Here is a 13,852-nt window from a genome sequence, read left to right as displayed (position 1 = left end):
TTGAGATGCTTTGTTTCGTGAGGGACAGGCCCATTCTTGGTCTGCTGTATGCCACGAACAGTAGTGAAGAGTTTCTGAAAGTCTTAGACTTATCTAGGTAGAACCTGAGACATCTTTGAGATCTAAAGAATGTAGAGCCCTTCCTGCTGCGGTTGAAGGGTTCGCAAAGAAAGTTTGAAGGATTATTGGCTCATTGAGATGAAAGTCTGAAGGCACCTTTGGAATGAATTTTGGGTTCGGTCTCAGCACCATGCTAGCATTCCAGAACTGCATGTATGGTTCCTGAATGGACAGAGCTTGGAGCTCGCTCACTCTTCTGGATAGAAAACCGCCTGTAGCCCACTGACTCTTAGTGGGGATTTTTCACGAGACATACTTTGGGTCAGCTCCGTGTACTGGTCGAACGGATGTTTCATGAGCTTGGTAAGAACCACATTGAGATGCCAGGAGGTGGCAACATCCTTACTGGCGGGAAAGATCTATATAAACGTTTCAGAACTTGCTTAATCAACCCGCTTGACCAGAGCGATGGGCTCGTTTGAATTCTTTTATAACGAGATAGCACTGCTAAGTGTTCTGTAATGGATAGATAAGGCAATATTTGCACCAGTGATGTGGAGAAAAGCATATTTCTGCGGTCGACACCGCAGACACAAAGCGCTTCCCTTTCCGGGAATATGTTCATGTGCTATCCGCACTTGCTCTGGCAAGAATGTCTACAGTCCTGTGGATTATTCCGATTGTGGAACTCTGAACTCAGTCTTGTGGATTATTCCGATTGTGGAACCCTGAACTCAGGGGTCAGGCGACCAATCAGAGAGACTTCAGACCCTGATGTCGAACTGCATTATCGATCATAGTAAGCAGAGATAGATACTGCCGCCGGTGGATCGGCGGCTACAGGGATAGGTGGTGGAGTTCTGTGAACCAATGTCGCCTCGGCCCAATTGGGGCTATTAAAATCAGAATACAAGGCTCCACCAACCTTGTCTTGAGGACAATGGGAGCATCGGGAATGGTGGAAAGGCCTACGCAAAGACATTGCGCCATGCGGTTGGAGATGCATTCCCTAGCCAATTACCGAAGTGTGGGCATTCGGCTTTCATTCACGTCGCAATTAGATCCATTTGCGGCGTGTTTTATCTGGAGAAGACGTGGCCAATGATTTGTTGGTCCAGCTCCCTGTTACAATGGTTTCTGCCTGCTGAACGCATCGGTGAGCCCATTGTTCGTCTTATTCTTGGTAGGCAAGCTTGAAGGCCCAGGAAGACCGTCAGCCGTTCAGGCAGATTGATATGTAGTGTCTTCTCCATAGGAGACTACCTTCCGCATTTTGTGACGACGTGAGGAACCGCCGGAAGTAGGAGTGACAAGCCTTGAGACAGTTTTTGAGAGGATATTCCTCATTGTAGGACTCCGGCCATGTGAGGATTCCCTTTTATGTGGCAAGATGACACTGTAGATTGTAACCACTGCTTCGATAGCGCCTCTTGTAGAGGTCTCGTTCGTAGTTGAGAGCGAGGAATCAGGAGGATACACTATCACTCTCTGATGGGAAAACCTTTGCTGACCGTGTGGCCAGGGTTATACCTAGGAAACTGATGTACCTAGGAAACTGATGTAGTGAGAAGGTTTCAGGACCGATTTTTCCTGATTGAGGATGAGATCCAAGCATCGAAAACTGAAAGCAGGCGTTGGGAGACCTGGACACGTCTTTTAAGGATGAAGCCTTGAGCAGGCAGTCCTTCAGATACCGAAAGACTTGGTGTCCTAGTTATGTCGCTCCCAGGGAACTGTATTTCGTGAATATGTGTGGTGCAGACTTGAGCTCGAAAGGCAGAACGCGAAACCGTAAATGTCTGCCAACTACTGCAAATCGTAAGTACTTTTAGTGATTCCTGTGAAGTGGGATATGGAAGTAAACGTCCTGTTTGCTGGACCTCATGGATTACCATGCGAAACAACTGCCTCTTTTAGGAGGGTGTTGAAGTCTCTGAAGCCCAAGGTTGGTCTCCTCCTCTTATCTTTTTTCTGGATTTAAAAAGGAAGCGGGAACAAAAAAAACCTTTTCCCTTATGAGGAGGAGGTACTCTCGCTATAGCTCCTTTGAGGAGGAGGAACTCTCGCTATAGCTCCTTTCTACAGCATAATCCAGACGTAGATGCAGCTGTATATCTTGATATCTCCGCTGCCCGTTCCATGAGAAGACAATTTCTCAGAAGATGGGTGCCTGTTTTGCTATTGTCGGCGACTGAAGGCATTGTGGTCTACTCTGGCCTGAAGAGCAGGAAGATTGGAATTGATAATTTCCTTTGAGGGAAGACCTTCTTCTTCCTCCATTTGTACTAAAGGACTGGTTCATATACTGAAGAGTGTCCAAAGCTCTCGCATTGTCTGTTTCGTTAACTTTTCGTGCCAATAGTGACTGGCCCTCATCTGGCCTGTCCACAAACGTTGTTTGCACCTCAGGACGGAAAGGGCCCTCCTTGGATCCGCAAGACTGCTGGTCCAGCCACTTGCGGAACCCTGTCATAGCGATATTCCTCGCGCAGTCTATGGTTTAACGCCAATGCACCGCCTCTAGCGGAATCCACCTAACTTCCTCTTCGGATGAGTCTGGTAATTCCGGCTGGTATGGGGCCAGTGTGCCCACAATTGTCCATGCTAGCGTACCAAGAGCGCTAGAACGTTCACAGAGGAAAACCTGTTCGTAAGGTTGTCCACTCTTAGACCCTCCTTATCAGGAGGAGGTGACAACGGGGCCGAAGGATCCCCGGAGTTTTTCTAGGCCGCCTGTGGCACTACCGAGTCCGGCTTAGAAAGTTCCTGTTAAGCACGCCGGTGCTGTATCTGGCGCCTTATACTTCTTCTCCAACGGAGGGATCACCAGTGATACAGAGGAGGGGTACTACAGGACCCTTACCTCTTCTGACTATAGGTAATGGATAACCCGTATTGACCTTACTGCCTTCTTGTAGGGTTCTTTGAAGACGTACAAGAAGCAGGCCTGTTCTTGAGAGGTCATGGAGATCTTAAAACGTTGAGCAGCTCTCCATACCACCTTAGAAGAGATTCCAGAAGTGGTGGAGTTCCTTCTTCGTCGATGAATCCGTCGACGAGGTTGCCGTCATAGACTATGCCATCGTAGACGCGCAGTCATAGATGACCATACCCCCTTAAAAGAGATTACAGACTTGGTGGATTTCCTCCTTCGTTGACGAGTTCGTCGACAAGATCTCCGTCAGAGAGTATGCCGTCGTAGACGAGCAGTCATAGATGAGGCCGTCGTAGACTACTCGTAGACAAGGCCGTCGACGCCGTCGTAGACTAGCCTTCGTAGCTGAGTCCGTCGTAGATGAGGTCATCATAGACTAGACTATCCTAGACGAGGCTATCGTAGACGAGTCCCTCGTAGACTAGGCCATCGTAGACGAGGCCCACGTAGACGAGGCCCGCGTAGATGAGGCCATCTTAGGCTAGGCCATCTTAGAGAAGGCCCTGGTCGACCAGACAGGCTGTCATAGACGATGTCGTCAATGACTATGCCGCCGTAGACGAGTCCTCGAAGATGAGCCTACGTAGATGAGGCTATCGTCGATACCGTAGACAGGGCGTCGTAGGCGAGCAGTCGACTCCTTAGACTAGCCCTTGTCGACGAGGCCGTCATAGACTAGGCCGTCGTAGACTAGGACATCGTAGACTAGGCCATCGAGCACTAGGCCTTCGTAGACGACTAGGCCATCGATCATTAGGCCTCCCTAGAGTAGGCCAGTAGACTAGGCCATCGTAGACTATAGATTAGGCCATTGTAGACTAGGTCCTCGTAGACTAGGCCCTGTAGACTAGGCCCTGTAGACGCTGTAGACAGGCCGCCGTAGACAGGCTGCCGTAGACAGGCTGTCATAGACGCGCCCACGAAAATGCGCCTTCGTAGATGAGGCCATCATCGTAGATGAGGCCATCATCGAAACCGTAGACAGGCCGTAGACATGCCGAGTAGTCTTCGTAGATGAAGCCATCATTGATACCGTAGACAGGCCTTCGTTCCGAGAGGCTGTCGTCGATGGTTGCGTCGCTGACGTCGATGGTCTCGTCGTCGACGGTCTCGTCGTCGACGGCGACGGTCTTGACGTCGACGGTCTTGACGTCGACGGTCTTGACGTCGACGGTCTCGTCGTCGACTGCCTCGTCGTCGACGGTCCTCGTTGACGTCGACGGTCTTGACGTCGACTGCCTCGTCGTCGACGGTCCTCGTCGTCGACGGTCCTCGCCGTCGACGGTCCTCGCCGTCGACGGTCCTCGCCGCCGTCGACGGTCCTCGTCGTCGACGGTCCTCGCCGTCGTCGACGTCGACGGTGTCGAAGTCGACGTCCATGGTGTCGTCGACGGTCACGTCGTCGATGTCCTCGTCGTCGACGCTCTCGACGCTCCAATCGTCGACGTCGACGGTGTTGCCGTCGACGTCTATGGTCTCGTCGTCGACGTCATCGTCGACGCTGTCGTCGTCGTCTACGCTCTCATTGCAATGATGATGGTTTTGACATCGATGGCTTCTTAGGCTGTACCTCAGGAGGTATAGACGACGCCTTTCTGAACGATCCTATGACCAGAGGAGGGGATATAGACGGTTCATACGTCGTCTATTTTGTCCGATATTTCTCCAAAGCAAGTCCTTCACTCTCCTTTCCCACAGAGTGGGGAGATCCTTGAAGGACTGCGCCCGGAAGACCCCTGAGCGGTCTTTTTTGGGGCCTTCTCAGGATGGTACCCTGAGGAATGAGTCTGAGGAGATTCTCTATTGAGGTCTCCTGGACTTTGAGGGCAACACCTCATCGCAGTAACTGGAGAAAATAAATAACCTCCTTTCTGGCCTTAACCATATTAACAGCCTCTGTTCACGACCCCTCAAAAGTCACTTGAAAAAGCAACATACCTTGTAGCCTTTGGTCTGTGAGTGTGAGGAACCGAGCAGAGCCACCTCTTGGAACAAGAAGTGCAGGCTCCAAACAGAATTCTTCCGTTCTTTCCCTTGTTAAACCTTCTTTAAAGAAAGTATTTGAAGATAAAGAATGTATTTGAAGATAATCCATAGTAGAAAAGCCAAATTAGGTGAAAACAACACAGAATCTGAGCAGAGCTCAGAGGAGACTCCCTTAGCACAACGTGCGGTAGAAAATCTGAGGGACTGAGGCTCCTCCCAGGAAGGTTCTAGAGGGAGGTCGGAGCTGATTGGCTGACTAGGAGAGTTTGGTCCTTTTTACATAAGGACTAAGAAAGGCTACTAAGGGGAGGCCCTTAGGCCTATTTTCTCTATGTATGTCTATAGGACATTACTTTTTTATGTACCGGAGGCTCCCGTCTCGACGACGGGGAATGATTCAGGCATGTGAATCCATGAAAGACACCCCTAATACTGGATAAATAAGAGTTGCAGAGGAAAAACTGGTTTAGAGAAATGGTAACTGAGTTACAGCTGTTCTGATATTGAACACTGGAGATAGATATATGTTGAAAACTGGGAACATTTTAACACATGTTGTGCATCCAAGGAGATGCACGTTACACCTATATTTTTTAGAGATAGCTTTACTTTAATTATAACTTTCCTCAGCTCGTACCTGTTGCATCGATAACACCCATCAGAAGGCACGGTGAGACGTTACACCGCTGCCTTCATTGGCGGTTTGGATCCTGATGACATTTTGAGTGCATGAGGCCAGTGATCCATTCCCTTGTCCTCAATGTTGCATTGCCCTCTCGTGGTGCTGTTACATGTGTTACCCTTTCCCTTAATGTCAGCAAAGATCTTTTTCAGTTATTACTTTGCGTGGAAGAACTGGTTAACTAGAGTACTTATTATGACATGACTGTGTTTTTTTTGTCATGATATAGTTATCTGGCCTGACCTTAACGTTCATCCAAAAATGCCATCCTGTTTCACCTATAGAATAAAGACCCACCTAGCCCCGAGGTGGTGGCAGTTCATTAGGTGGTTGTGCATAGGGCACTCTACATGCACTTGAAGAGAGCCGACACATTTCAAGGCTGGAGCAATTTGCCAGTCTACATTACTTTGAGTACAGGAAATCCAGAGTTTGGAGAAAGGGGTTTGTGAAAAATCGAAAAGACAGGTGAGGATTTTTTTAGAGAGCGTTATAAAAGTGATACTTTCTTTCATATTATAGCAGGCAGGAAACATAATTGTTTATGTCAGTTTGGAGGCTAATTTGTCTGAGAGCCTCGCAGACTGGACTTTGATTTTTTTACGTACTGTGATGAGGAAAACATGTCAATCGGAGTAACGAAGATTAAAGATAAATATATTTTTTGAATTTCCCCATCATTCTTCTTTTACCTCCTTAATAATTGCACTTCCATCCGCAGACCTCAATCCTATTTCCTCTGCACTCACTTTGCATGAATCTCTATCACCACAATGCCAAATGAAAAAAAACAAGTTAACCTGCAACTCTGAAAATACTTTTTCGATGTACCATGTCTCGCTCCACATGCGACTACCTCCATTGAGATCATGTGAAGCATCCCTAAAATGCATGGCGCCGCTCGTGAAACCAGCACAACCCTGAACCCTAACATCAAAGAAACCACCACTTTCAACAAAGGGCACATTAGGCCAGTTATTGGAGACAGTTCTTCTGCTACATCAAGGATCAACTGTCCAAAGGGACATGCCCTAGATATGAGCACACCATACACACACATATATGTGCAAATCAGGCACAACAATCATTTATGTTTTCAGGGTAACCACAACCACATACATATGTACGGCAAAATGTACATTTAAGAAACTTCATTGGATATTATTGGAGTATGTTTCGGATACACGCAATATATGAATGCACATTATGATTTGGTATGGCCACCTGCTCACTCCTAAAAAAGAATGCCTACAAAACCTTTTCCCCAGATTGAAGACTGTCAGCTTGGGTTACCATTGCTGGACTACAACGCCCTGAACTTACTGGGCCTGATTCACAATAGCAAACTAACATATTCGTGTAAGATTACGATTGTTTGCTATTCACAAAGTTACCTATGAGAAGGATCTCTACGAGGGTGGCTCTTCTTGATATAAAAAGATAGGTCTTTTTATGTGCAGAGACCCCACACTGTGTATTATGTGCTTACTTTCTGCATATACCAAAGTTATGTCCAAAGGCAACCAACCAGCTCTTTACAAAACACCTACAAATTTAAATACATTAACATAACATTTCCAACTATCCACAACAGCTCTCATCCCTTTAGACACTGGCTTGCTGATATGCCAGAGGCATGTAGCAACACACGTTCCAAATGTAATACTGCATTAAGATACTACATCAGCATCACACAAGTTAAAGTAATACCAATAACAAAGCAAGTGCCTTGCTGAGAAAAGTCAGCAACAGGAATTTCAGGTTGTTCTTACTTATTGCTGGCAATGGTCAAAGGACAGGCGCATGGCCGGCAGTCATCTGGAGAGCCAGTGATAATCCCATAGTAACCTGGAGCACACCTTTCACAGTGGTCACCAGCAGTGTTGTGCCGGCATGCCTGTAAATAAACAAAAGCATATAAATGGAAGCAAAAGGATCAAATAGTGGGCCATCATAACATATTGTCTAATGTCTAATAACTGCTGATGCCACCAGTGGCGGCTGCCTCAGAGAGGGAGTGGTTGGCCAATTGAGGGGGATTAAAAATATTTTAGAAAATTACTTACCTGTCACTGTTGCAGCTGCCGCTGCCCCTCCTCCATCCGCAGAACCCAAAGCACCCAGGCTCCCTGCCTCTTCCAGCCTATCGTGACACTGCATCAGCAGCATCATGATTGGTCTGAGCGGCCAAACAGGCCGCTCAGGCAGTGCTTGGGAGCCTGGTAATGTTCTCCAACAGGCTGTGCAACACAACCAGTGGAGAACATGTTAAGTGCGCATGACGGTTTCGTCGGCCAAACTGTCATGCACACTTAGGGAATGCAAACCACTCCTCACTCTGCTCTGATGGTGGCGAGCCCAGCTCCACCCCGTCCAACTGTCTCTGAGTCCCGCAAAGAAAAAAAAATGATAATAACTCTTGTTATTATCATTTTATTTTTATTTTTTGACCTTCTCTCTGAGCAGTGAGGCAACGCTCCTCCACCATAGCGGAGGAGCCGCCACTGGAGGCCACAATTACCCTGACAACATTCACGCCCACGAAGAGGTCTTTCCTGCCACTGCTTCCATGTTCTATAGTCACAGAAAGCTACTTATCTTCAAATACTCTCTACCAAGTAACTTTTCTACTTGCTTTTCTTTTGTTAAATCTACATGAAAAAAACTTTTTTAACAAAGGTACCTTCCACCAGACATGAAATGAAAAGCCCCCAAAATATTAGTTATCGCAATCAATTTCATTTAATCAATAGAAATAAAGACAAATTACATTTTAGAAAAAATACACTTCTACCATGGCAAATATTGACAAGTAAAACTACAGTCGCTCAGTTTAATACGCTCTATTGCCTCTGTACACACACAATTCATACAATTAGCCTCCGAGTAATAGTACATCTAGATATCAGAGAGCAGAAACATATTTTTCTATGGTGATAGAGTTCTGTTAAGGCAATCTTAAAAAGAACATTGATGTAGTTTTTTGGTGGCGATTGATTACTTTCATCCACCTTCTTGAGGAAAAATAACATTTGCTTTGCTTCTTACAATGCAATCAAATTACACATGAAGAGTGGACCCAAAACAATCTGGATGTCATTTTTTTTCATTCAGGTCTCTCATAATTCCTTACGTCTAATGTCGATACATAAATGCATTTTAGGCATTCTCTTTCTCCCTAAACAATATCTCTCAGACAAAGAGGTCGTACATTAGTTTATTTTGGTATCTGAATAAGATACAATGCCATCTCTACGGTCATTTTATAAATAATTCATACATGCGGGGTGTGTCCCTCAAGTCACCAATATATTTCAATCACAGGTGCTCCATTTTGTCATTCTCAGAGCAAATGAACATGCTCTACCATTACATGGACTTATAAATAACAAGTAACACAAAATTGATTGCAGTACCACAATCACATACTGTAAACTAGTTGAAAAATTGTTTGTAAACGCACGTTTCATAAAACCTGTGTGTGATTGTATTGTGTTAACGTTTTCAGTTCAAGATTATACACAAAGAGCGTTGGCTCATTATACTAGTTCATTAAAGAATACACGTAAACAAAGAAGTGCTGATGAGGAAATAGTTTACTTTCAATTGCAAATATCTATAAGCAGTAATTTTAAGTAAATCACCAAACGTGTATGTGTCAGGCCAAGCCACAATTTGAATTTCTGAAAAAAAAGGATATGCGCTGTGAGATTCCCGATATGGTCTCTATAGCACGGTCATAATGCTCATGGTGTTAACAGAAACACATCTGCATATATCCATTTTCAGCTAGTAGGCAAATTGGCACAGTTCTATGACAGATAACTGCTCTGCGCCCTTGGAAAAAGCTTGGCTGCAGTCAGTGACGTAACATTAGCCCACGCAACCCCCGCGGTGCAGGCCACTCCAACACTGTGCATGGCCAATGGCCTGAGAGCTCCTTACTGGACCCAGAGCATGGAGGGCCCCTTCCATGTACTTTGCAGGGGAGGGGGAGAGGCTCAGGTAAGGTTTCATTATGGTACAGTCAGAAATTCAAAATGGATGGGTAGGTGTCTGTGCACAACGACGGCACATTCATTACCTAGGGGCACTTAACCACTCTATGAAAGGATGTGCAAGCCCTCACAGGGACTATGCGAATGCACATCGGAGCGACACAGAGCAGTCGCTAGGAAGACGGCTCTGTGAGCATGTGCTTGGGACTGCTTTCATTTTTTAGAGTGATAATGGCTTCCGGAAGCTGAGTCCTGTCCATAATATACACACCTTCAATGGGCCCTCCCAGCTGCTCCTATAGCAGTGCAGTTGCATGCATACACTTTGCCAAGGAGGCCAGAGGCAAATGGACAAGATGTGTTCAAATAACCCCCAAATCCTTGTGCAGATAGAATACACTAGAGGTGCACTAAATATGTACCACCTCCATGGTGGGAAACATTCTGCATGTCCCACCTCACTCGTCTTCCCATAAACTCATTTGCCTTTGCATGTGCTTTTTAAATGGATAAACACGCAAAAGAGAGTTGCTGTTTGGCATGGGATCATGCCTCCATTCTAAAGAAGAAAGTCCCCCTGAGTACGCTTCCACAACTAAGCAATGGATACTCACTGAATATTACCGAAGGGACCTGAGTCACACAAACAAGTGACAAACCTCGTTATCCGCTCTGGTGCAGGGTGCGCATATTTATTTTTGTCCTTCTTGGTTTCATGTCACTAATGGATGACATGCTCTGCGCATGCACACAGGTGGAGAACGAATATTCTTTTTTTTAATTTTAATTTAAATTTTTTATTGACAACTCATGAGGGCATAGGGAAAACAAAAAGACAAAATAGTACAATTCATTAAGACCATATAACAAAATGAGGATAAAAACTGATCATAGAATTTGCGTAGAACACAACAGAAAATGATATAACAGATACGCAGAAATGCAGAAACTGAAAGTTACATAATATTCAAATAAAACTACCCCATATTCTTTCAAATTTCATTAGTGATCGTAAACCTCTGATTTTAGCAAGAGCTGATTCCATAGTATATATTTCATTTACTAATAACCACCATTCCGTAACATGTGGAGGTTTGGGGGAAAACCATGCTCTGGCTACAGTTAATTTTGCACAAGATAGTAATATCGTAACCAGAGATTGCTGAGGTGTCGTAGCAGGATGTATATCTAACAATACTGTTAGGGCCGTGAGGGAGAGTAAATTTATCTGCTTTATTCTCAATACCTTATCAATAGCCAACCAAAACTCCCTCAGAACCGGGCAAGAAAACAACATGTGTTCAAGATCTGCTGCTACTAGATCACACTTAGGGCATTTAGTGCGATCGCTAAGAGATATATCAGAGGCCCATTTAATAATCTTTTCGGGTGTATGATATAGCATACAAGTAGTTTTAAATTGTTGTAATCTTAGACTAGAAGATTGGACAAGTCTGTTGATATTACTAAAGGAAGCGGCTATCTGTTTTGAAGTTATGTTCAAAATCAACTTGTTGCTCCATTTCTCCGCTAACTTCTGACAGTCATTCGTTTTATAAGTGCTAAGGCACCCGTAGCCCTCGCTAATTAAAGATTTGTTCTGAGTAGAGTATAAACAATTCCAAATTTCAGAATCAGAAATTTCGCATAATTTAATCTTACGTATCAGAAAATCATGTATCTGGATATACTTGAATCTCATTGACTCTGTCAAATTATATAAGATTTTTAGTGTCTCAAAATCTAAAAGACCTTGGGTGCCGTATAAATCCCCCAGTGTGTTAATACCTTTAGTAAACCAAATATGGGCCATACCATCATTAAAAGTTCCAGGGAGGCCCGGGTTTCCCCACAACCGTAATTTAGGGTGAAAAAACGAAGTTTTACCAAATGCCATAATATTAGACCATATCTTAGCAATATCTCTAGCAGTCTTGAATTTCACCCTTTTAAAGTAATTAGGGTCATTAAGTCTTAACAGAAACATTTTAGAATCAGAGTTTAGCATAAATAAATGAAAGTACAGTGGATTATCCGAATTAAGCAGTGATCGTAGATGCCCTAAGAAGAGAACGAATATTCATACCTGGTTTTCATTAAACTTCGCTGTACACAGCACATGTACTGAGTAATACTTTGAGTTAAATCATGAGCTGCAGACAGAACTGCTCCCTTTCATGAATAAACAGAAGGCATGATTACAGAAAAAACTGTTTTTTGTTGCTCATTAGGTAATCACAGAATTCCTGATAGACGCAAATGGTATTAATACTTTGAGTGAGTACAATTGCACAGTGGTAAACTCCAGATTAGGGGTAGGTAGCGGGCAGAACTGTGCTTTCCTTGTAAATTAGTGAACACCCAACAACTTCTGAGATTGGCATTCACAAACTCAAATCTGACCCTTTCCTACCTTTGAAATTGTAACCGCCCTTCCAGGAGGAGTGAGGTTAATATGTCAGATGATATTCCCAGTCGTAGGTCGTCTGAGACCCTGCGTTAGTGAAGCTTTCCAGGCGTAGGACAGAAATTGTTTTGTGAATGGCAGAAAACCAACAGTAGAACATGCGCTGGTGTGAATCTCCTCACACACATTTACACTTTTTGTGTGGCTCTGACCTTAAAAGTCAACCACTTCTCTGTATGGTGCCCACAGGTCATTCACTGTAAACAGCTAGATTTTGCTTGCAGGCACTGGATGTGTTCAGGCCACCCCCCTCCCCACATAATCACGGGTGAACAACAAACCAATTGATTAAGCAATGATTAAGTGCATTTGTCTTTTTGTATTTATTTCAGTTTCTGTGTTGTTGTCGACCAAGGAAATTGAGTCAATCTGTGTACCGGTAGCCTTATTGTATTGCATTTCTTTTTCGTTTTTTTTTCCAATAAAAATGATTTGAATTAAAAAAAAAGAATCCACTTCCACTACATCGAGAATAGAGTTTTGGTTGGGTGTCTGGCTCACTGCGAACCGACTGGAATGCTGTATTTCATACATTTTTCATAATTTCCGTGTCAGCTTTCAAGGCCTTCCGGTTCTGCTGAGGGAGCGTGAGATGGAGATGAGTTGGAAAGAAGTCTGATGAAATATTGCCGCCTGTCAGTAACCGGCTGCCCCTGGGTCTGGAGGAAGAATGACAGGCCGGAGAAATACTGCTCTGTGAAACGCTGCCCGCGCTTTTCTCATCCGCTCTTCAGTTTGAAAGCTCTGCCTTCAAACTGGGCACTGGCATCAACGCTCGTACAGGGATTTCTTTCTCGATCCAAGGCTGCCATGTTGAAGTAAAGCTAGCTAACGGGTTCAAGGCCCACAATGTGTTTCAAATATGAGTATGAAAATATTATGTGCAAAATGGCTCTTAAACACTCATTTCTGGAGTGAATTTAGAAGAAAACTGTCTATACTTCAAATAATTCGAATGAGGTACCATTATAGAAATGTTGTATGTGCTGGCGCGGAAATGTTTTAATTTAACCAGTTCAACCCGTAACTTAAAATAAGGGTCACCAGCTCCCTACGAAATCTTCTCTGCAAAGGATCTTTGCTGCCGTTTTAGAATGGTTAGAAACACGGGGGTTTACCCAAATAAGCCACTGGGACCTGGGTGAATTAACGATACAGACAAAGTGGTCCCAGAACATAAGCAAATATAAAACAATAACAATACCTGCAACGATCTTGGGTCGAAACGTCGACACACCCTCCTTCTCCTCAGCTTCTGTTATTATTGGTCAATTTTGCATTTTCGCTGAAGCATGAGATTTAATTGACTTGTTTGTGAACCATTGGTCATATGCCAGTTTTATGTACTAAGGCTCAAACTGACTATTAATTTGTCACTTGTTTAGTTGTCCCACACATTCCATCACCACCCTGACCTTTCCCTCCCTTTAGGGGCACTAATTGTATATAGATATTTATGTATTTTATGAATTATTTCCAATGTATTGGATTTGCTGACTATGATTAAAAACAATGTTGCAAACTTTCTCTGAATTTAGCCTATAATCATCTGTTATTGTTTTATATTTGCTTATGTTCTGGGACCACTTTGCCGTTTTAGAATGGACCATCAATTGAAATAATCTTTTTTTGATTTATTTTTAATGGGTTTTTTACACTTACAACATAAGACAAATAACATGTATTCTTCATCGCATTTGTACATACAGGGGTGACAGCCCATG

At 44.1% G+C, this 13,852-nt stretch overlaps 1 protein-coding gene across 7 annotated transcripts in view; it reads right to left on the bottom strand.

Moving 5' to 3' along the window:
• LAMA2 (laminin subunit alpha 2) overlaps positions 1-13,852 on the bottom strand; it is a 3,430,794-nt gene that overhangs the window by 1,140,423 nt on the left and 2,276,519 nt on the right. For all 7 annotated transcript variants that reach the window (XM_078648920.1, XM_078648921.1, XM_078648915.1 and 4 more), the window contains one exon: positions 7,436-7,560. In XM_078648920.1, coding sequence (XP_078505046.1) covers positions 7,436-7,560 — 125 coding nt within the window. The remainder of the gene's footprint in view (positions 1-7,435; positions 7,561-13,852) is intronic.

This window comes from Lissotriton helveticus, chromosome 6, assembly GCF_964261635.1.
Source record: "Lissotriton helveticus chromosome 6, aLisHel1.1, whole genome shotgun sequence".
Taxonomy (NCBI): domain Eukaryota; kingdom Metazoa; phylum Chordata; class Amphibia; order Caudata; family Salamandridae; genus Lissotriton; species Lissotriton helveticus.
Note: the sequence above shows the minus strand (reverse complement) of the source record. Positions and strands in the feature narration are given on the sequence as shown.